This window comes from Danio rerio, chromosome 5 (assembly GCF_049306965.1).
Source record: "Danio rerio strain Tuebingen ecotype United States chromosome 5, GRCz12tu, whole genome shotgun sequence".
NCBI classification, from domain to species: domain Eukaryota; kingdom Metazoa; phylum Chordata; class Actinopteri; order Cypriniformes; family Danionidae; genus Danio; species Danio rerio.
The window spans coordinates 46,314,388-46,340,000 of NC_133180.1; the positions used below are offsets into that span (position 1 = coordinate 46,314,388).

The 25,613-nt window shown below is 36.5% G+C and overlaps 1 protein-coding gene across 6 annotated transcripts in view; it reads left to right on the top strand.

Moving 5' to 3' along the window:
- The window catches only part of adamts3 (ADAM metallopeptidase with thrombospondin type 1 motif, 3), a 214,814-nt gene that overhangs the window by 143,410 nt on the left and 45,791 nt on the right, over positions 1–25,613 (top strand). Inside the window, exons 15-18 of one of the 6 annotated variants that reach the window (XM_073949700.1) lie at positions 898–1,021; positions 14,241–14,297; positions 16,791–16,874; positions 17,655–17,735. In XM_073949700.1, the coding sequence (XP_073805801.1) occupies positions 898–1,021; positions 14,241–14,297; positions 16,791–16,874; positions 17,655–17,735 (346 nt within the window). 6 annotated transcript variants of the gene reach the window in all.

A 25,613-nucleotide genomic window follows, 5' to 3' on the forward strand; every position in this document is an offset into this window, starting at 1 on the left:
GCGGGGGAAATCGGAGCACCCAGAGGAAACTCCACACAGAAACGTCAACTGACTCACCCGAGACTTGAAACGGCGACCTTCTTGCTGTGAGGCGCTACCCACTGCACCACCTTGCCGCCATGCAAACCAAATGTTTTCCCAATAATTTAATACTTTTGTGTTCCACATGAAATTCTTCAGTAAATAGTTATTTTCTTACACATAATGTCATCAACAGCATCATGCAATTTAAAAGGACATTACATTAAAATAGACATCTGACTCACAGACATACATGAGCAATTAACTGAATGATCGCAAACTTCTCTGCAGTCAAATCTGTCACACTTGTATAATCTTGTATATTGTGGTTTGTTGGTTTTTGTGATTTGTTGCTGAGCAACTGTGGTTGACAGTAGACTGTTTATATTATGTGTGCCACTTCACAGTGAATGTTGTTTGAAGAATGGATCCCTTTAGATGGGGTTGATAGAAATACATTGATTTCTGTAGCGCGAATGGAAACTGAATAGTGATTAGCTTTTGGGAAGGAAGTGATTGATAGTGTGTCAGCTAGTGTACAGAGGCTTTAGGATTTATTTGCTGTTATCTAGCACCTTTATAAAAGTTTTGTTCAGCCAACTGCTGCAGTGTGTCTCGTATTTGTCAATGTCAGTTCGTATTTTCAAGAGAGAAAAAAGAAATCCTGTTTCTTGGTGACACTTTTTTTTTTTACGGATTATGCTGTTGTGGTCAAATGAGCAACATGGGAAATGCTTCAAAAGCATCTGTAGTTTTAAGATATCAGATGCAGACATAGTGAAAGATAAAAGCTGGAAGAGATTTTGAGAGCACCTTTTGTTCTATTTCCTCAATGTGTCTTGCATATCTCCTCATTTTTGTCATCTTCTTTTTCAGAAAGTGGGCTGTGACAGGGAAATTGGCTCCAATAAGGTGGAAGATAAGTGTGGTGTGTGTGGGGGTGACAACTCTCACTGCCGAACTGTGAAAGGAACCTTCACCCGAGTGCCCAAAAAAGCTGGTAAGATACTTCCCTTATTTCCTGGGCCATTTTACCTACATCAGCCAGCTTTTCTTAACTGCAGCCCTGTCATTAAGTTTATATTTCACAACTTTCATTAAGAAGACTACTTTTGGGGGAATATGTGATAATGCTGAAATTTTGCTAAACCTGGAATATTGATAAAGAGCAGACCTTTATTATTGATATATAATGGTACATTTATTACATAAAGTAGATTTAACTCTCAGAAGCACCAGTTGTGTTTCATAAGTTTGTGCATATATGTAATTTTCATAATAAACATTATTTTAGCATTCTAAGGGGAGAGTGAAATAAATGAAGATACTTTTAATTATTTGTTAGCACAAAGGCAACTTTGCATGTTTAAAGAATACATTTTCCTGTGCCAAGAGCTAGCTACTAAATATATATATATATATATATATATATATATATATATATATATATATATATATATATATATATATATATTAGTGCTGTCAATCGATTAAAAAAAAAACTAATTAATCACACTTTTTTAAAAAAAATAATTGCGATTAATCGCATTTAAAAGACTGAAACTTGTAATTTTGGCTATTCGAGTGTAAAATTAATGTAAACGCAAGACAAATACTGTTTAAATTCTAAATATAATTCATTATTAGAATTTTTGTTTAACTTGTAACACAGATTTCTTCATGTAAACAACATACCCACAATAAACCATCAAGATCCTGCTTGACAGTTATATTTATTACAGAAATAAAAACACAGGCATGTTAAAGCCATTTGAATTTCAAACAATCAATACCAATAAAGAAAACATTGATTTCCATGTTGGATTCTAAGTGGACTGCAAAAAATGCCAAAATACAGGAATTGCAGATATGGAAAATTATAATAATAATAATAAAGTATTGAAAATCTGTGCATGCCCTTGAATAGGTTTCGCAACTTCCATTCTATAAAAGCACAAAAGCCATATATAGGAAATAACGAGAGTTGACAAAAAAAAATACTTTTTTTATTTATTTAATATTAAAATAAAATTATAATCCAGACTGGAAATGTGTGTGCCTGTTTGTTTTAAGGGAGCCTAATAAATAATGAACATAACAAAACTGCCTGCTGACGCACACAGTTAATGTTGATTAATAAAATAAAGATAAATAATAAAAGCAATGTGTCAGAGACCCTAAAAAAATGTTTAACTCAACAATGAAACATCAAATGTAGCTAACAGCTGTTACATTGTCAATCAAATGAACATAAACAATTAAAAAATGCAACAAATATTTGTTTGGGCAGAACTACAAAACTAAATGTAAAAAAAAAAGTTGCTTAAGTTGCACACTAGTTTGGTCATGTATAAATATCATTATAATATCCATATTGTATAAATATTATTGTCACTATAAGTCTACATCATGCTGACGATCAAAAACACAATGTCATGATATCTCATGCGCTTGTCTTCTGACCGAGTGCATCTTAAAATACATGAATGACCCCTCATAGAGCGTACTAAGCAGACATTCTTTATAATTTGTAAAATAAAGACTTGCAGGTTAAGGAAACAGCATAGGAATTTGCCGCGGCCGTGGTGCAGATTAAAAGTTTAAAAAAGTATATTCATATAGACAGATAGGTAACTAGATAGAATAGACAGGAGTTTATTGATCTGTGCCCCGCTGCAGAGTGCAGACAGACGCAAAAGCCTGCTCTCCCGCGGCGCGGACCGGCGCGTAAGAAACAGGCGGGACTCTCTGCTATTTTGACGAATACACACCAACGTTACACAGAGCCCAACATGGAAGTTTGTGATTGGGTCAACCCAATGTCAATAAAGAAAAGAACCAATGGGCTGCAAATTATGTCACACGGCTGCTTTGTCCGGAAAAGAAACATCTCACTTTCAGAGCGTTACAGCTCGCAGCACCGTCAATCACTCAGGCAGAAAAACATGACAGTCTGCTAAGTGTTTTATGGGCCGATCAGATCATAAGCAGATGATCAGCCCAGCCCAAATAGTACGTCGAAACAGCGGGAAACTTCCGGGTCTGCCCCTGGCCACAACAGAAAAAAAAAGCGTTAATTGCGTAAATTTTTTTTAACGCGTTAATTATTTCAAATTAATCGCATGCGTTAACGTGTTAATTTTGACAGCACTAATATATATATATATATATATATATATATATATATATATATATATATGAAATATTATATGATATATGAAAATATCTTTTTCTTATGGCTATAGTAAAAACAGCATTATTATTTTGTCAAAAAACTAGAGGTTTAGCTAAACGTTGTTAGGGTTAGAAATATTTATAATGCGCCAACTGGTATGGTTTGTTTTTAATTGTGGTTGTCGCTGAGCTCAGAAATAGTGCCCTTAGAGCAATAATAACATCAGGATGCAAGGGATTGGGATCGAAGAGACCATTATGTTTTCAGTGTTAGTTGCAGGTAAAGCAGGACACACACTGTACGATTTTGGCCATCTGTGATAGCTTTTCAAATCCTAAAAAGCCCTCAGATGGGCCTGTCTCAATAATCAATTAGCGCTGGGTCGATAAACGATATTAAATCAAATCGCCATAACATTTATGTTGATTACAATGATAAGCTCTAAACTTTTTTACTCTATATTGATCTAAGCCAATCACCGTGCAAGAATCTAGAAGTTTGTTGATGACCAACAAAAATGTTAGGCTGGGGTACTCATTTAAATCTGGAAGCATTAAGAACTAATATAGAAGTGTATATCGTTATTGTTCAATATAAAAAAGAATCAATCGAGAATGCGTTTTTGCCATATCACCCAGCCCTACAATTAACAATTTATCAACTTATCGCACAACGCATAAACATGACCTCAATCAGTTTTTGGTGTTGCAATATACATATGCTTATACATAAAAGCCAATTCTAGCAACATTTCACCTGATTGTGCAACATCTCCAGCTCTTGAATAATAATAAGTAAAATAAAACTAAACTAATAAAATAAAAACTAATAAAAAAAAAAACTGATAATAATACCTATTGTATGTACTAGTGGTGTAATGGATCACAAATCTTATGGTTCGGATCACAAAAATGTTTTTTGAGTCACGGATCAGACCATTTTTTGGATCAGCAAAAAAGGGAAGACACAGATGTCATTTGCTTTCTATGTGTACAAAAGTATTACTGCTCAAACCATTTCTGCAAAAGCCAACAATCAGAACTTAGAACCTTTAATTTTAATAAAAATAAAAATCAAGAAAATACCAGCTGAAAAAAGGGAACATGTTTAATACGAAGAATGACCTTTGCAACTGTTGCTGATATACTACATATAGAAGTCTAACATCTTGTACAACATATCATGTTTATTTTTAATTATGATTCAACAATTCACGCATAAAACATCATGTTTCATTATAGGTGTATTATTTATGAAAACCTATTCTGTCACATAATTTTAATGATTGTCAGACACCACCTATTGGTCATCTAATGTAATTGCTACAATATTCACCAGCGTCAAGTTCCATTAAACTGTGATTTTAATCTTTACCATAAACATCAGTGTTTATATCTGAACTATAAAGTGTTCTCCCAGTACTTCTGTTATTTAATTGTTTGTAACAAACTGAAAAAGTGCAAAAACTGAATCTCTCTCAATCAAACGCTCATTTGAAGGATTAATAAACATATGCAAATCATTATTATGTATCATTCATGTTGTGCAGGTTTGAACTGAGATTGCAATGTTTTAATGTTAAGTTGTGCAGCTTTACACTGAATGCATTAATGCAGACTAAACAAACTGTGACAGAAAACACCTTTAATTAATGACCTAAGAAAGCATTTAGGTCCCATCACATCTTTTTTCCTCATCATTGTATTTTACAGGGAAGCCAAAATGCTTTCATACACGTGATTTGAATGACACAGAAGGCGATCTCTCTTAAATTTTTATAAAAATGTTGGATTAACCTACAAGTTCAAAAAAACATATTAATCTGCGGGTCGCGTGCATTCCAAACTATGGATTGTGATCCATACGAATCACGGATCAACTGTGATCCATTACCTCCCTAGTATTTACTACCAATTATTATAGTACATTTTCATGTGGGTGCCTCTGTTAGTTTTTCAAGCTTTTTTGTTAACTTTTTTTATTTTATTTTATTTATGCGAATTCACATTCCAATTCCCATGCCTAATTATTAAATTGTTAAAATGACTATAATTAAATTGAATGAAATATTCTTAAGAATACATATTGTGTGGTCTCTGGAAGAGTGTACATAAGAATAATATTGTTCATTGAAATATTTTTCGGTGCAATATATCGTTTGACAAAAAAAGATATACTGACAGGCCTACCCTCAGATCCCAGACCAAAATATGTAGTCTATGATCGCTGGTTTGACATGTTCACATGCTTCCCATTAATGATCGCTGGGATAAAATTTGAAATTGTCAATGTCAGAAGTATCGAGGAACAGTCTTACTCTGTGGCTTCTACTATGACAAGCGTCAAATCAAATATACTGTCTGTTATTTAATCCATTTTCTTACATGGACAAGCTATTAACACAAGTCAAATTAACACTGGAGATTGTTTTTGTTTTCTAGCCACCATTACATTTCTTCTTGTGAATTCAACATACTGTCAATGAACAGATAGATGATGTTTTCTTCAGACTAATCTCATGACACATAGTCATTGTCCGTTTTTAAAAATGTTGAAGGATGTAACTGAGATCCTGCAGTGTGACATGGCTTGATGCCGGGAACATGTTTGTGCAGACTGACAAGCTGCATACAGCGTGCATCTGCCTCAATGCTGTAAAAGTGAACAGAGGAGCCTGTAGATGGATTGCAGTCACATTCATAATAGATATTCAGAGATTTCAAAAAATGCTACACAGGAAGTCTCTGTAAAGGCTGTAGCAAATGAACTTTTAATATACTTCAGAGAGGGGCACGAATCGAAGTCTTCCTCTCTGCTGAGAGTCAGCTGTGGTTTATTCATTGAATTTTGACTGTGTAGGCTGACACAAACTGCTGTTTTTCCACACTGGGATCTGTCAATTGCACGTGGCTCTCTTCTTAAACCCCACGTTTTAGATCTGTGATTCTAAGAAAAAATCTGCATTTAATCATTGCATCCATTTTAAAGTTATTTAAAATACAAACTCATTTACAAGTGTGCGTCTGTACTTGTAAATGAACATGCTCAAATGTCCATTAAAGCCACTTAATCTACATGCAGTCGTCATCAGACAAATTAGAGGTTTTGCCTATCTGAAAAACCTGTTATTTGAATGTCTCATTCAGTCGTCGTTGCACTTTAATTGTTGTTAAGAACATTTGAAAATGGAACAGCAGATCTTATGACTATTTTCCCTCAGCTTTCAGACTGAACAATAGCAGTTCCTTTACTTCACTTATATTCATTGACAGTTTGTCAGAACATTGACAGAATGTCAACTCATGTATATGTTAGTAAAGTGCTGGCTGCACATGTGTGGGTTAAGAAAAAAAGGCACTTTTGTTATAATATTTCTTTTTTTATTATTGTTGTATGTGTTCAATACAATCTCAGGCTCTGTTTAAACTGTTTTGGAGGTCCAATCGTGAGCGCAAAGTGTAAATGGTTTAAAACGTTTTCTGATCTGATAGTTCATTTGAATATTCACATTTTATTTTATTTTTGTTTTAACATTTAAACATAGTATGTCATGAAGCATCCTGCAGAACAACAAAGGATTCCCTACTAGTCAGACAAACAACAACAAAAAAGTTACAGGTTTCATGTGATTTAAAAAAATAACAATTAAAATAGGTATGTTTCATTTTAGCTTTAAATGTGTTATTTGTGCTTATTAAAATGTGTATTAAAATCATTGTTTTATGAACATGATAATACAAAATGTAATTGACTCACTTTAAGCTCCTAGCCAGCTGAAACATTAATCTGCCTCTTTTGATGAAGTATAATCAAATAACGACAAGTGAACGTTTTAAACAAGCAGATATAAACAAGTTGTGAATGTTTTCTGCTGTTTCATGGGTAGCAAAGGAAAAATGTCTTTTAAATAGTTATATTCTGAAAGCTAGTTAAATTCATGTATTAAATGCAGTTTTTCTTTGGAAAGGTGTGCAGTGATACTTGCCATTTCATGCATTTAATCCTATGCATTTATCTTAGTAAAAAAACAGTGTCACTCACTGGTGAATCAAAAGAGGAATGCAAACCATAAACTGCATGAATAAATGCAGCATACATTAATGGGTAAGTACATGTCACATCCAAAAACATGTATTAAAATAGCAAGCCAAGAACATTGACATGCAGAGCCATCTGGCTACTCTACAAGGGAGGTGCTCAACTTACCTGTAAACACAGAGAGACAATAAACAGAATTCATTGCATTTATATGAATTCACAGAGCTTCCCTCAGGACTAACATTACCTTTCTGTCTCGAAGGTCTACTTTGCATACAAACTGAATATAGACACTTTTTAAATATTGCTCTCTAAGGTTTGAAGGAGAGAATGCTGCTTTTGATACAAGTCTTACTCTTCAAATGATCTTATTTTTGTTTATCAAAAAAAAAAAATGGAAACAACTGATTGATACATTTTGGCTGATAATGATTTCAACAACAACACAATGTATTGATAGTACATATTTTCTGTAGTTATATACAATAGCTAGTAGGGGTGTGATAAGATCTTGGGCTACAAGATCTCACAAGACTAAATTGCAATGAGATTTCTTGTCGAGTTGTGATGTTATGGTGAAGCATGAGGGTAAATTCAACAATGAAGATTGGATTTGAACCGCAAATCAATTGTGTTGCACACACCTGGCAATCTGGGCTGCCTCTGTGTTGCGCATCACTTGTTAGCTTGGGTGGTGTGAGATCGAGTTCAAAGGTTGCCGCGTTTATGAGCAAAGGTTGCTACAACTGCAGCCACACAAATTAAACAGTCCACACTTGCATCCAGCATCTCAGAGGTTTGCATGTCATTTATGGCATAATTCATTAAAATAGAAGTAAAATAACATTCGTTACAAGTTTATTAAAAAATAAATGAATAAAAATCTATTTGTCATTCGTATATTACCAAATATTTTTGCTAATATTTAGAATTGTATATAAACACTATATATATATATATATATATATATATATATATATATATATATATATATATATATATATATATATATATATATATATATATATATATATATATATATATATATTAGCAAATTATTTTGCATTGTTTGCATGCCCTTTACTGTATAGAATACATTAAAATAGAAGTAAAATTGCAATTGAAAGAGCATATAAATAGTTTTGCATTTTGTGATTTTTTTTTTCCAGTTGAATAAAAGATATATCCATTCATATATTTCATCCAAAAAAATTCACAAAAATTGTATATATTCAAAAAATATAAAAATCTTGTCTCAACTCGTGCCTCATCTCGTCTCGTGGAGTAAGTGTCTCATCACACCCCTACTAGCTAAGTGCTTTTCCTACATTGAATAAATTTCACTGGCTATGGATTGGATCCATTTAACATTTAACTGTCCAACAATTTAAGAGAGGTATCAGTTACGATACATTAAAAGTACAATCTTCAAAGGTGATTATTTTTAACATTATCAACTTTTATTTGGCATTTAATAGAACCTATTTATGTAATAATCTTAGCAAAAAAGTCAGTGCTGTTGCTATAAGTAAATTATGGTCACACTTTATTTTGATGGTCCATTTGTTGAATTGAAGTTACATTGCATCTACATGCCAGCTAATTCTCATTAGATTATAAATTGACTGTTAGGTTGGGATTAGGGGTTGGGGTGTGTAAGTTGACAAGTACTTGCAAAGTTTTTTATAGTCAGTTAAATGTCTGATGAAGGAGCAGTATCATATAAAGCAGACAGTCTACTAATACCCAAATGGACCATCGAAATAGAGTGTTTCCTAAATTATAAATGTTGCTGCTCCAGAAAAAAAATGTTGTCTAAAGGGCAGATAGATTATTTTATTGTCCAAGAGGTTTTAGCCCAAACTAACCAATGGTTTTGTGCAAGCATTCGAGCATGATGCAAAAACGGTTGCTTTTCCTGACACACATCTGAAGTTTTGTACACAGGTCTGATATTTTGTTTGGGCATATTTCGTTTTTTGCAGTTATATAATGATTTTGCACTGAGAAAAACATTGAATTATTTTAAAGACTTGCAACTAATTTTCCCAAATGTAATTAATGAATTAATAAATTAATGTTTTATTAATAACAAACAACTAATAAACAATTAATGTTCCTCAATGTCATTTATTTTAAAACGAGCATTTTAAACTCTCCTTATTTAATATTACAGCTTTAAATTAATTGAATATAAGCCAATAAATGATACATTGGTAAATCCCTTTTATTAAATATCATTATTATTAATGTTTCATGCATTTGCTGATCAGCCAATCTTTATCACTGAAAACACTATGTGACAGAGATGTATTGTAAAGCCTAAGTGAAAGTGAAAAACATAATTTTTTGTTCACAATAGATGATCTGCTATGCACACTGCACGGAAAGCTTTTTTAATTTGACCCAGTTCAGGAAAGTCATCCATTCTTATAAGGGAAGGGTTTTCATTATTATTTCTTCAAAAGTAGGTGTTGAAACATGGTAGTCATCTAATTGATTTCTTTAAGCAACCCTCAATTGACTTTTAAATGATATTTCCCATATATGCAGTAGTAATGGGGCTTGAGGCTTACACCACTACTCATTTATAAATAGATTTCCACCACTGTTATTGTATTTTAAAAGAAAGATTTAATTGCAAGATTGAAATTATGGGTTGATTTAGCACATTGTCACTATGGCTATTAACAATACTGCAGTCAAAGGGTATTCAATTACTAAGTTCCATACTGGAAATGTCCTTCACAGCAAGGGCAAGAATCATGCATTCCAAAGAATCATGCATTTCGATGACAAAATAAAGCTGTGCACTTGATCTACAGCATTTACTGTAATCTTCTTCATTCTTAAAAATGAAAGCACCAATAAGTGAAGTTTAAAATAGGAAGAATCGCAGACAACTTTGTCTCGGTCCCCAAACTACATCTCACAACCAAACACATGAGAAGTGACATGAAAACAATGCAAGGTCACGTCATTTATCTTTTGTTACTAACTACATAATGAGAAAGAAGCCTTTAGTGGGGTAGAAAATGTACTTATTTTGCACACCTGGCTGACATTTGTGTCAAAATAAACTTATTGACAGCTTCTTATTAAATGACAACTTATTTACATTATGCAATGTTTTTTTATAAATTGTTACATTTTAAGACTAATAATATTTATATATTTATTTGACATATCATTAATTTCCAAGGTGTTAAAAAGCCACTGAAAAAAAAAAATATATATATATAATATATATATATATATATATATATTAAGCCTTGAAAACCTTTAAAGCATTTAGGCCTTTAAATGTCACTTTCAGCTGTATAGAAATGTCTTGAAAAATATCTAGCCAGATAATGTTATTTTATAAATATATATTTTTATGATAATTAGTTTACATATTTAGTACCACAGCCAAACAACAAACAAGCAATGTTTATAGATTTTTTTTGTTAAAACAAAAATTTAAATAAAAAACAAATAGTGCTTTATCATGCCTGAGTGCAAGAAACACATTATGTAATATGAAACTGTGATATGAAAACACACAGTGTATTCTTGTTACATGGCAGTGTAACAAGCATGATGTGCAGGCATGAACAATGCGATATGTTGTGGCAACATCAGACACAATCAGTGATTCTGTCACTAAAGTCACTCACTGGATTCAGCTTCAGATGCACTCCATGTGCTTGTGCTACCAGCAAGGCAATTACATATGGAAGGTTTTCTTTGATTCATGATTTTTTAATGGCATTTTGAAAAATATTCACTTTTGAATATTATGATTAAAGAAGAGATATCTTAAAGAAGATAAAGATAAAGAAGATAAAGAAGAGATTTGTCCATAGATATCTGCCGTTCAAACAAATGAATAACAAAAATATATATATATTGCTGTTTAAGTTTAGTGTAGCAAAAAGCACTGCAATCAATAAAATAAAATAAAATTTGTCACCCTAAAAAATATATGAAAAATTAGCAGTGTTCTTTAAAAAACTGTTCCAAATTTGAGACTGAAATCACAAAATATGAGGTTATATTCCATAGGCTACCCTCATGCCCACTTGGTTACAACTTCTGCTAATTAAATTTTAAATGGGCAAATGGCGGTTAACAGTTTAAATTTCAGCTCATACATCATTGGTGTTAACACAACACATTCTTATAAAGCTATGAAATATATTCATTCAAGAGCAGTAAATGTTTTTTTTCTTTCTCCTCCACTTATATCGTCTCACCACAATGTAACCACTAAATTGCATACTCTGATTCACATTTCTGGTGAGAGGCTTGCTCTGTGTGCTGTAACAAAGCATATGAACACAAAGAGCTTAACCACTATCATGATTTAGCACAACACAGATAAGCATAATGCTTGTATTATCTAAATCTAAGTAATGCATTATTTTGTTATTGCAACTCATAGTGGTAAATTTTTAATTATTAAAACTATTTAAAAGGTTTTTGAGTGTGTTTGAGTGTGCGTGAATGAGTGTCTATGGGTGTTTCCCAGTATTGGGTTGTGTCTGAAAGGTAATCTGCAGCATAAAACATGTGCCTGGAATAGTTGGCGATTCATTCCACTGTGGCCACCTCTAAAATGTAGACTAAGCTGGAGGAAAATGAATGGTTGAATGTAATTTCTTGCAAACACTGTAAAAGCAATTTATGTATGCAAATAGTATCATCTATGATCACTACATTCGTGATCCATGACTGCTTTTATTATTAAACACATTTCAAGTCAAATCCAACTAAGTATCAAAATATAACACTGGTGAAAAAGTAGCACAGTGTATACAGTCACAGCAGAATTTCAAAACTAAGATAAAGGGTAGGGTGTGATGCCGTGCCTCTTTTAAAAATCATACATTTTTGTACGATTGAACTCATGTATATGCAAATTAGCCACTAATATGACAACGTAAAATAGTTACATTTCCACATGTGATCAGGCTGGAAACAGATGACTATACAATGGTAATTACACACATTAAAGAGCCACTATTATGAGTTTTTGAAAAATAACTTTCCATGCAGTGTGTAACACAGCACTAAGTGAACGAAAACATACAGCTGAAGTTTAAATCTGAAAGTGCATCGTGTTAAATAGTTAAAACTATTGATTCTTTAATGAAATAGTCAACTCAAAGTAGAATAAATAAATCGTGTTGAGTTTGGATCTTTTGCCTGAAGGTGTGAAGATGGAGATTCGGCTGCAGGGAATAAAGGGTTAAAGTTAATTTTCACAACAATACCACAGTATATCCAACCATGTGCTGTGTTTGTTTCTGTGGTTTTTCTGATTTTTGATACAATAACCTACACTGCAACGCGGGATTCGTCGACCATTTGCTCTTATAAGGAAGGAGCAGCAGAGACTCTTATGTATGGGATTTTATCAGACTTTGACAGTGTTACAACCGGCTCAAAATTGTAACATTAGAGAGACAATACGGACCATGTAAACTGAAAAGAGAAATGATTTATTAACAAAAAGCATAATTAACAAAAGTATGCTTTTGGAGCTCATGATCCAAAACAAACTAAAATAAATCAAAACTGCCAGGCAGAGACGTCCTGCTAGTCGAGCTCCCTCTCAGAAAGAATGTTGGATTCTTTATAGGCACCACATAATGGGTCTCAGGTCCGATGACCCAACCACCAATCTGTAATCATGCTGGCTCTGCAAATCACAAAACACAAACAACAAACAGGTCCCACGTGGGACTTAACAGACAGGGACTTTGTCAGTAACTGTTACAGTTCATACAGACCAGTCTCTTCTTTCTTCGGATCAGAACATGTTTGTGTAGTTAAAATTGTTGCATGATATACAATAGTATTGTATTGTTGTAACATGTAATCGCTCTGCGTGGTTTGTAATCACAAATCTATTATAGATCAGTGCTTGTATTGTGTCTCGGAGGATTCAAATATTGCATCCAAAGTCACATTGAAAATGTGACACATTCTTCTTCCTTAAGTGATTTAAATATATTTCTGAATTTTTGTCGTTTCTATAGCCACTGCCTCGCATGGTTCAGGATTGGTAGAGCTACGCATCGATGAATTGGCTCTTCAGTGTTTGAACTCTCAGTAATGATTAAATCACACTGAACTGAGCTAAACTGAACTGAACTGAACTTAAACACTAAAACCTGAACCACACTGTTCCAGTTACTATGACCATTTATGTGAAGCTGCTTTGACACAATCTACATTGTAAAAGCGCTATACAAATAAAGCTGAATTGAATTGAATAGCAACCATAAGCTGTTCCTGCACACGTGTGGTGCAGCCAATTTTCAAAATAAGTAAACTTTTGCCACTGTGTGGATTAATCTTGAATGAGTGTCGTTGTTATTGCTTGGGGTCAGGGGTTTGGGACCTAACGAATCGCTGAACAAATCATATCGGAGTCGTTAGAATAATTAGCTAAAAATAAATGCATATTATAAGACAATGAAAGTGTTTTTGACCTTGCATGCATATCAGCCTGTTGTTAGAGACCTCCCAAACCAAAATATGACCTTTTATAATGCATAATAGGGGCTCTTTAATGCATGATGAAGCCCACCCACACATAGCAAGACAAATGTGTTTAAAATGATTGGTTTGTGTGTGTTGTGTTGCCTTTCTTTCATGTGAACGACATGGCATGTGACCTTGTTGATACAGATTCCTTCTTGAGCTTTTCAGATATGCATTTGTGTGTGTTATGAATGCATTCAATTCATTCAATATTCAATTGCTGAACTAGAGTTCATTCTGGCTCCAACCAGAATTTGCATGATGTTTACATGATGTCATTAAAATGTGGGTCATAATTTATGAGCATGAACAATTTTGGGAACTTCATGTCACACTTTTTAATGACAGTTCCTGGTATTTTACTCTCTTATTGTCACTTTTTAACACATTGATTGCATGAACTAAAAAGCATTTTGACTCTTTTCAATCTAACTCTACCTTGTTTTATTTTCAATTGATCACTTTTTAACAGGAAAAAAGTTAACCAAGAGATCCCAAAAAGAAATCCATGTGTTGGAAAACACAATCTGCAAGTATCTTATATCATCTAATCCTGCATTCCTCTTTCTGTCCTCTACTTCTGTCTTTACAGTAGCTTGCAGTTTGCTAAATATTCAGAGGTTTATATGTAGTAAACTCAAGCGCATCTCAAGAATGTTGTTCATTACCACCGAAAAATTTAATTCAAATTTTGATTCAAGTTTGAATCCTCATCTTTGTCGATAACCCAGAAAAAAAACTTGTATTCAGTAATGCACTTACAATGGATGCCTGTGGGGCAAATGTATTTAAAAGCAGACATGTGAAGGTCATGCTTTTCTTGACGCTCTTTAAAAATTCAGTCAACTTTATCTGTTTTAATCACCAAGTGTAAACCTTCTGCATTATGAACTAAATTCCTCAGTTTGATCTACTGTTTGAAAGGAGGATTTTGTGGGCAGTCACATACTGATGTTCTTGCGTATAATTTGTTTGAAAATAGAAATTTAACCATTTCCTCCTGTTACCATTTTTTCAGAAATGATTGGTTAAAATCAAAGTCTTTTAAATCATTGCAGTTCGAAATGAGAACAACAGAAATCACCTATGAATCACAAGCATTGCATTGTTAGTAAATGAATACTAGGCATAGGATGATAACCATTTTCAAAGTATACCGCAATTTGGAAAATCAAGCTTTTTTTAGTGCAATAGTATCTACAGCAGAAAATATATCCAAAGATGCCGTTTTAAATTGTAAAGAAAAAACGAAGACAGCAGAAGTCAATGATTCAATTGAATTATATAGCCTGACATGGTTACTGCTCCAAAATATTTTAGAAGTTTCTTAAAATAAAATATTTTGTGTTCAAAGGGGAAAAAGTTTTAGTTTTTTACACAGACATTTAAAAATAATATATTTTAGAGCAGTAAACACAACACCATAAAACCGTGAAACCATGACATTTTTATCCAAGGTTATTATACTGTCAGAATCTTTTTCCAGCCCATACCTAATGGATACATCGTACACTGTCCATTGTACGTAATTACTTTGCAAGTTTTTTTCTTTATTTTTTTACAACATGATGAATACATTTTTTTTTTTTCAGAGTGGTAGACAACATGTAGATTAGCTTGAGATAGAAATTCAGAAACCTTGTCAAAAGATTGACATACAGATTGGTCCTACTTAGCTGAACCCACTTAAAGGAACACACTTTTTGGAAATAGCCTCTAAAAAAGTCACCTAAAAAAGAGCTCTATCATTTTTGAGCCAATATCCAGGTCTGGCAGGAGCACTTCTGGCTTAGTTTAGCATAAATCCCTGAATCAGATTAGACCTTTAGCATCTTGATAAAAAAAAAAAAAAAAAAACTAATAATAATTTTAAAAAGATAATATTCCTATTTAAAGCTTGACACTTGTGCAGTTACATCATGCTCTAAGACTGACAAAACAATTGTGATGTATTGTAACAACAAGAGTTCAGCTTTAAATAGGAAAGTTATCTAAACGCTTTTTTAGCAAGATGCTAATGGTCCAATCCATTTTTAATTATTTATGCCAAGCTAAGCTAAAAGCGCTTAGCTCAAATTGTGTGAAACTAAAAGGGTAGAACTCAACAGTTTAACTCCAGGTGACTTGTAAAATTGGCCTATTTCCAAAAAAAAAAAGTGGAGTGTTCCTAAAGTAAGACTATTCTTACTTTACATGACAGTTCATTTATTCACTTACCTCAATCATTCCAACCTGTAGGTGTTTCTCCTGTAGAACAGTAAAAAATAAAATAAAATGAAAGAGAGAACTGTTTTGGATTGTACACTGAAAGTAATTGGCTTTAAGGTTGTTTGATCCATTACAAACTTTAAAATATATTTTGTGTTCTACACAGGCTTGGAATGATGAAAATATTCTATTTTGGGGATAAACTTTGACTCTTAATGTTTTAACAATGCCATCAAAAGCTTATTTCAAAATATCAATATTCTAATTTTGAATATTACATGATAAATGTAAATGAAAATACACAATAAAAAATGCAAATAACATAAAATGAGTCAATTTAATAAGGTTAGTATGAACCTGAAAACCATACTACCTCACTCTCTCTTTCTCTCTCTCTCTCTTGTTCATAGTGTGTCCTTCCCCCACCATCTTCATCATCACACACCAACCATTACTCCTTAATCTCTCTTTCTCATTCCTCATTCCTTTATTCCTGTTCCTTTTAGGCCTGCTATATAACCTCTTATGAACTCTATTAGGATTACCCCGCAGCCTTGTATTTCTCCGAAGATGTCTTTTTATGCACATTTATCAATGATGAAATTTCCCAGCAGATGCTACCTTAAGTGACTCAATCTTTCATTGCAATGATTAGACTCCTAGCCACCTTTTTTAAAATCACAGCCATGTCTCAGACAGACATCAAATCGCTAAAGACTAATTCAAAGTCTAGCTTTGGTTTATAGACATTAAAAGTTGTCAAAGGCAACGGCTGCAGGACAGAATGACATAACAAACACTTCTTATCCTAAAGGGAAAACAAGAGGAGCCTTCCTGTTGCCGAAAGGAGCTCGGAATGTGTATCTGAATGAAACGGCTGATTCTAGAAATGTGATGGGTGAGTGGTAGCATGCTTTGCAGAGGACTGGGCATTCATGGAGAAGGCAGCCTTAGTAGTTTTGTGTTCTTGTGTTGTAAACTGACTTAAGGTGCCACCATTCAGTGTCCTTTTTAAATATGATATTACAAAAAATTAAGTTTTCACCAGAGGTTAACTAAAATAGCAGCAACAACAACAAAAAATGCCTTTCTTAGAGAGTTTGTCTTGTTTCTTGTTCTTCAGAAAACTTTAAGAAAACAAAATAATATTGTTTTACGTTAGACAAAATATATATTATTTTACTTTTTCCACTTCAGGGAGTTTAGCTTGTTTTAAGTAAAAAACTAATTTAATGTTAGCTTTTTAATTTATTTATCTAGAAAAATACAAGAATATTTAGATGCTAGAAACAAGACAAACGCTGTTACTGTAGGTAAAAAAGTGTTCATTTATTTTTCTATCTTTGCACTTTTGTTATTTGACCATCAGAAGAAAAAGACATCTATTCACATACTGTAAATGTTAATACATGAAATGAATGGATGAGCAACCTTCTGTCATGTTTTGTTTGTCCCATGTAGGCTTGTTGTGACCCTGCTTGATGAACAGTTGCAATGGTTCTGTTCAAATGCGAAAGCTGTTCAACTGTTCAAACGTGAAAGCTTTAGTGATGTACTAATTTAGATGTGTCTTCTGGTAATGCCCACCTCTGCAAAGATCGACTCGTGGTAGAACTTTTTAACTAACCAATTGCTTCTGCTATCTCTCCCTTTGCCTTTGTTTTCTGCCATTGCAAAGGTTACCTAAAGATGTTTCTCATTCCTCCTGGGGCTAGACATGTGATCATACAAGAGCATGAGGCTTCTCCTCAAATTCTTGGTAAGTGATATCTGCCCTCATGCTAAACAGCAAGATGAAATGCATGCTCATGTATTCTGTGCACAGTCTGGGTAGCTGTGCTTAATGGATCCACATCACTCCAGCACATATCTGTCACACCAGCACAAACGGGAGGAGAAAAAATAAAAGCTTGTGCATTTGGCAGACAGTGCATTAGACAGAATTAGACTCACAGATTTTACAGAAAAGCAGTCCACTACATTTTCCTCATGGCATTGTGAACCCAAGTCTAAAAAAAAAAAAGAACAATTTGTTTGACACGTGCAGTGAGTATTTAAAAATAGCATTTGTATATTTTTTTTCTCTTCCACAACTTGAAGTAACTCAAACGTGACATTAAAAACCAATGTCTGACTTAAGCCTTTTTAAACACATACTTTCCTCCTGAAACGGTAGAAAACAGTGCTAGCAGTCCTAAAGCTGTGGGTTTGATTTCCAGGGAAAACAAAAAGCACTTGCATCTCAAGGCAGTGTAAGCCACCTCTGCCAAATGCAATATATTAAGGATAGTTATTCAATTAATGTTAACCACAGACTTTATTAAGCTCATAAATCAGCAGAGCTATCTAAAAGCCCATTAGAAATCCTGAGACAATCCATGGAGAAATAGCTTTCTGGGTTAACCTGCTAATTGACCTTGTGACTGAAAAGCTCTGCTTGTCATTAAAATCTAACGCTACTCCATTGCAGTTATATCAATATCGGAGGCAGTTTTAAATGCTATGCATTGATTCTTAGTCATCCTTTTTTTCTTTTATTTGAGCATTTTTTTTTTCTGTAACAACATAAAAAAAATGTTCCCAAGATTCACAGTGCCTCCTTTAAATGTACGCAGATCCGCAAGACTAAAGTACATTTCCCTCCCTATTTTTCATTCATTTAGAGTCCATACAGACAGCAATTATCACTTTGTAATGCACATAATTGGACAAATTTCCATTTTATTTCAAGAATATTGGCCTTCTTCAAAGCCCCACTCCATCAGAGCTGAAGTTTTTACCTTCTTATTCTTCGGTAGTTGAACTTTTAATTAAACCTAACCTTACTTTAATTAGCTAGATAAGATGTTAAACGCCTCACTTCTATGCCCCAGTTAACCTTCCAAGAGGTCTTCCAGAGTTAATTCTGTTTCAATAATACTTTCCTTTGAGGAATCTTAATAGCTTATTAATAAAATATTTTAATCCATATATTTAACTTACAGTGCCTCGTTGCAATAATTATACTCATTTGCATGTCAGGAGGCTGTAGTTTAGCAATGTAGACGGTACTGTACCTTACAGGCCCATATAGCCACAGCATGTTTCTTCCAAAATATTTAAAATGATTATAAATGCATTTTTAAGCTTAAGTTGTGTATATTACATGCCAGTTCCCACCAGTAGCATCCCAACTTTCTTTCTTTCTATCTTTCTTTCTTCCACATTTCTGTCTGATTAGTTAAATCTACTTGTCAGTCATCAAATGTCAGTCACTTCAAAGTTTTTGCATTCCATATAGCAAACAGTATGTGTGTAACATTTGTTTTTAATAAAAAAAACTTATAAAAACATCCCATGATGTAAAAAAGTCATTTAATAACAATATGTTGATAACTTAATGTCAAATAGAATACTTATGCGAGATAAAACCTTATAATTTTAAGGTGAAGTATGCATGCATGTGTGTACTGTATGTATGTATGCATGTAAAGATGTATGCATGTATGTATGTATGTATGTACAGTATGTAAGCTATGGAGCCAGATCAGTCTCAAAAATAATACATTTGCATTCATAAAATTCATGGAATGAATCAATTTGTAGTGACCAGCAGGTGGGGTTCAGAAATATTTGCTACTAAATGCATTGAATCCAGTCGTTTGCAAATATTACTGATATATTACGTTACTCAGCTTATTTAATTTATGGCTGTTGCTTATATATTAGGCCTACACTGAAGTTCATTCGCTCCATGCTGTGCATCTGACAGTTTTACCACGAATTATGAGAACTATATATATATATATATATATATATATATATATATATATATATATATATATATATATATATATATATATATATATATATATATATATATATATATATATTTATATGAACACACACACACAAACACACACACATAATGTGTAAACAATTTAAATCTATTTATGTCAAAGATGCATATGTGAGAGCATTTTAAATATTTTTCACAAATAAAATGACAAATAATTGTGTTTTGAATTTATGAATTAGAGTTGAGCATTTATGAATTGTGCTTTGGATTTATTAATGCAAATTTATTATTTTTGAGACTGATCTGGCTCTATAGTAAGCACGCATGCATGTATGTATGTATGTATGTGTATGTATGTATGCATGCATGTATGCAGTGGTGTAAAGTAACTAACTACAAATACTCAAGTTACTGTAATTAAGTAGTTTTTCTCAGAAATTGTAATTTACTAAGTAGTTTTAAAAATGTGTACTTTTACTTTTCCTTGAGTACATTTTTAGTGCAGTTCTTTACTTTTACTCCTCTACTTTCCTTCAACCTGCAGTCACTACTTTATTATTTCTTGTTTATGGGAATTAGAAAAATCAGTCCTGTAATTCCTGTCCAATCAAATCACACTTGTAAACTGTTCACACTTGGTAAACTGCATCATAATGCACTACTTCAAGACATGTGCACTTTACATTGCAGCAAACTGTTTGGAAGCATTAACTGTCCAAGAAGATGTTCAAAATCTTTACACGCATTGACCCAGAGACTGTTGTTTAGATCAGGGATGCCCAAACACAGTCCTGGAGGGCCGATGTCCTGTAGATTTTAGATCCAACTTGCCTTAACACACCTGCACGGATGTTTCTAGAAAGCCTAGTATGAAATTGATTAGCTAGCCCAGGTGTGTCTAATTATGATTGGAACTAAACTTTGCAGGACACCGGCCCTCCAGGACTGAGTATGGGCACTCCTGGTTTAGATGCATGTCACTGATGAGAAGATTATGGATATTTACAGTATGATGACCGAAATGGCCTTAAACACCCAGCAGGCACAAGACATCAGAATGCCATCAGATTGAAATTGTACGCTAAATGTCATGGAGACACTGCATTTTGTTTGGAAATGAAAATCGGGTTTACATCAGAACTCAACGTCAGCCCGATATCAATGTCCAACATCCAACCTAAAATCAACCAAATATCAACGTCTAATGATGTTACAGTTGTGTCAGCGTTACCACTATGACATCTATCAGACGTTGAATTTTGGTTGCCATAACTGATGAATAAATTTCAGTGTTTGACATAAATATGATGTTGGTTTTAGATGTTGGCTTGACATTGGATTTTGGTCACTTTCCAATAACCTAAAATCAACCAAATATCAACGTAATTTGATGTCATTATTGGACATCAAAACATTGTTGCCCATAGACACTGGCTAGACATTGATTTTTGGTCACCTGACATCACAACCTAAATCTAACCTAATATTAAGGTCTTATGACATTGTGTGCCTGCTGGGCAATAACTAAATGCACTACAGAATGTTACGTTTACACACACATCCACAAATTACATGTAAATGCAACAACTTTTTAACAGCATAATACTCACTACTCATGAGTACTTTCAAAAGAGCTACTTTTTACTCCTACTTTGAGTAATATTTACAAGAGCTACTTTTACTCTACTCACACTACATTTTTAGACAAGTAATGGTACTTTTACTTAAGTATGCTTTTTCAGTACTCTTTCCATCACTGTATGTATGTATGTATGTATGTATGTATGTATGTATGTATGTATGTATGTATGTATGTATGTATGTATGTATGTATGTATGTATGTATGTATGTATGTATGTATGTGTGTATGTATGTTTGTAAGTATGTTTGTATGTATGTATGTATGTATGTATGTATGTATGTATGTATGTATTGTAGCGAGGCAGAGGGAAAACAACGGCACAACAGGATGAGTTTACAGACAAGTCCCCGGAGGGTGCTTTATTTACAAAGTGAAGGTGTTGTAAAAGGTGCTCTTCTTTAGGGTGAGGTGCTCTGGTGCTCCGGGAAGTAGGTGAAGGACAGTGAGTAGTCGGGTGAAGGATCGTCACGAGCTGGAGTCCGCTAAGGAGAGACAGAGAGACAAGCATTAGCACAGGGAGTCATAGAATGAATGAAGCTCATCTTCTCCTGGCGTAGGTTGGGCTTATATGTCTCTCCGCTTGATGTCCTCCAGCTGTGTGCGATCCTGGCTTGATGAAGGTCCAGCTGGGTGAAATTAGCGACCAGGGCGACGTGACATATAATTGCTCGCTACATTCCCCCCCCCTTAGCGTCGTCCTGGTCCTGGGTGTCCTGCGGAGAAAAGGTAGAGTATTGTGAGGGGGGGTAGAATGGTTTGACAGACCTGCCCATCCTGACCATAGCCTTGAGAGCCCGTCGGCGTTTCCGTGGGAGGCCCCGGCTCGATGTTGCACTGTGAAGTTATAATCCTGGAGCGACAGGAACCATCTGGTGACTCGAGCGTTGTTATTTTTCGCTGTTGACATCCATTGGAGTGGAGCGTGGTCGGTCACCAGGGTGAATCTTCTGCCAAGGAGATAATACCTGAGCTCCAGGATTGCCCACTTGATCGCCAGGGCCTCTTTCTCCACTGTGGCGTACCGGGTCTCTGCAGGGGTAAGCTTCCGACTCACGTACATGATGGGGTGTTCTTCATCGCCGTGGACCTGGGAGAGGACCGCGCCTAGGCCCGAGTCGGAAGCGTCTGTCTGTAGGATGAAGGGGCAGCCGAAGTCAGGTGCGTGCAGTACCGGAGAAGATGTTAGTGCCGTCTTCAGGGCTTGGAACGCGCCATCTGCTTCCCTGTTCCATTGTATCTTCTCTGGCTGCCCCTTTCTGGTCAGGTCTGTCAACGGGCTGGCTATGGATGAGAAATTGGGAATGAAACATCTATAGTAGCCCGCTAACCCCAGAAATGCACGTACCTGGGTCTTTGTGGTGGGTTGTGGAGTTTCTTGTAGTGCTCTGATCTTGTTCTGTTGTGGCTGTATGAGACCTCTACCGATGTGGAAACCGAGGTATTTTGCTTCTGCTAGACCCAGGTGGCATTTCTTGGGATTAGCTGTGAGCCCAGCCCTACGAAGATCAAGGAGCACCCTCCGCAACCGGGATAGATGTTCTTCCCATGACTCGGAGTGGACGATTAGGTCGTCGAGGTATGCTGCTGCATACGGCTGGTGGGGTCTCAGCAGGATGTCCATCATACGCTGGAATGTTGCTGGAGCCCCGTGGAGCCCGAAGGGAAGAACCCGGTATTGCCAGTGCCCACCGGGAGTGGAGAAGGCGGTTTTCTCCTTGGCGCTTTCACTTAGTGGTAGTTGCCAGTAGCCTTTGGTGAGGTCGATTGTGGATATGAATCGGGCTCCACCCAGCCGATCCAGCAGCTCGTCCACCCGAGGCATGGGGTACCCGTCGAATTTGGAAATTTCGTTCAGCTTCCTGAAGTCATTGCAGAAGCGGAGGGTGCCGTCGGGTTTGGGGACCATCACTATGGGGCTGGACCACGGGCTACGAGATGGTTCGATGATTCCCAATTTCCTCATCTTTTGGATCTCCTCGTTGATAGCCAGCCGGCGAGCTTCTGGTACTCGATAAGGCCTCTGCCGGACGATGGTGCCAGGTGGGGTGATGATGTCGTGCTGGATGATGGTGGTTCGGCCCGGTTTCTCTGAGAACACATCCCTGAACTGACCGACCAAGGCTTGCAGCTCCGCCTTCTGGTTCGGTGAGAGTTGCTCACCTATATGGACAACGGGAGAAGTTTCTTCTGAGAAGGCAACTAGATGACCTGGAGCTGCAACCCATTTCTTCATTAAGTTGATGTGGTAAAGTTGTTCTTCTCTTCTTCGTCCCGGCTGACGGACTCGATAGTTTACCGGCCCTACCCTTTCTACCACTGTATATGGCCCCTTCCAGGATGCCAAAAACTTCGAGGTGGTGGTAGGTATCAGGATCATTACCTTGTCCCCTGGTTGAAACTCTCTGGGTTGGGCGGGCCGGTTATATAATCGCTGTTGGGCGCGCTGGGCTTCGGTCAGATGTTGCTTGACGATGGGCATGACTTTCTCTATACGTCCTCTCATGTCCCGTACGTGCTCAATCACTGACCGTTGTGGGGCTGGCTCTTGCTCCCAAGCTTGACGAGCCACGTCCAATAGCCCTCGTGGTTGGCGGCCGAACAGCAATTCAAAAGGTGTAAAACCTGTAGATCCTTGGGGAACTTCTCTGATCCCGAAAAGCACGTACGGGATCATGAGGTCCCAGTCGCGCCCATCCTCTGCCACCACCCTGCGGAGCATCTGCTTCAGTGTCTTATTGAAGCGTTCCACCAAGCCATCAGTCTGCGGATGATAAACAGAGGTTTTTATTTGCTTTACCTTAAGGAGGCGGCAGAGGTCTGCCATCAACCGGGACATGAATGGGGTGCCCTGGTCGGTCAGTATCTCTGCTGGTATTCCTACCCGGCTGCATAATAAAAACAGCTCCTTAGCGATTGCCGATGACGTGGCTTTTCTCAGAGGGATCGCTTCTGGATATCTGGTGGCGTAATCGAGGATGACAAGGATGTGTTCATGTCCCCGGGCCGACTTCGGCAAAGGCCCTATCAAGTCCATGCCAATGCGGTTGAAGGGCACCTCAATGATGGGTAATGGTATCAGAGGGCTGGGGGGTGGTCGTTGGGGAGACGTTCTTTGGCATATGTCACATGCCTGACAATACCTCTTGACTTCTCCATCCAACCCGGGCCAGTGGAAACGATCTCTGATCCTCTTGATCGTGTTGGCTGCTCCTAGATGTCCTGCCATCGGGTGAGTATGTGCCAGTTCTAGAACAGTCTCCCTTTTGGTCCTCGGGACGACCAATAGCGTCTTCGTTTCCCCCCGCCTCTCTGCGACACAGTACAGCAGACCATTTTGCACAATAAAATGTGGGAGGGGGTGAGGGCTAGGAAACCGTTCGTTCCCGTCTATGATCCGGACTTGTGGCCAGCAGTGCTTCAACGTTTCGTCTTCACGCTGTGCTCTTCCGAAATCGCCACCTGCGGTAATCTGTTGGAAAAGATCATAGTACAGGTTAGCCGATGATGACTCACCCCCTCTGTCGCTCTCGGTGGCCATCAGCGCTGGTTGGCGGTCCCGTTGAGCCCGTCCCTTGCTGTTCTTCTTTGCCCGAGCCGATCGAGCCTGATGGTGGGTGAGGAGATCATCGAACCCCGGCCAGTCTCTGCCCAGAAGAAGGGGTACCGGAAGATCTGGAACCACTCCTACTTCGATGCGCCAGCTTCCCGACTTAGTCGCTATAGTGACTCTTTGGGCGGGTACGTGGCGGGTATCACCGTGTATGCATGTAATCGGGATTCGACCTTTCCCTTCTTGATGGTATTTTAACGTGTTTGGGTGGACCAGTGTTATTGCACTTCCTGTATCCAGTGTGGCCGTCTGCGTTTTCCCGTCTAAGCATACTTTTCGGGTGGGAGCTTTGGGAGGGACATTGCGATGTACCACGCACCCTGCCGTCCAGGCCGGGGCCGAGAGTGTTGTTGGCTCTGTGGGCATCGGCTCGTCGACTGGGCTGGGGACCGCCGGTCTGCTGCCTGGTCGTGTTGTGCCCTCCACCGGTCGCCATGGTGCATTTACCCTCCGGGGTGGCAGAGCCGCTCTCTCCCCAGTCTCCCGGGCCACGTGAGCTTCCGCCAGCTCCACCGCCTCCACCAAAGCGGCCAGCGAGTCGGGGTTCCTCATGCTGGTAAGTGTGCGTAGCCGTCTGGGTAGCGCCCTCATCATCTTTTCGATGAC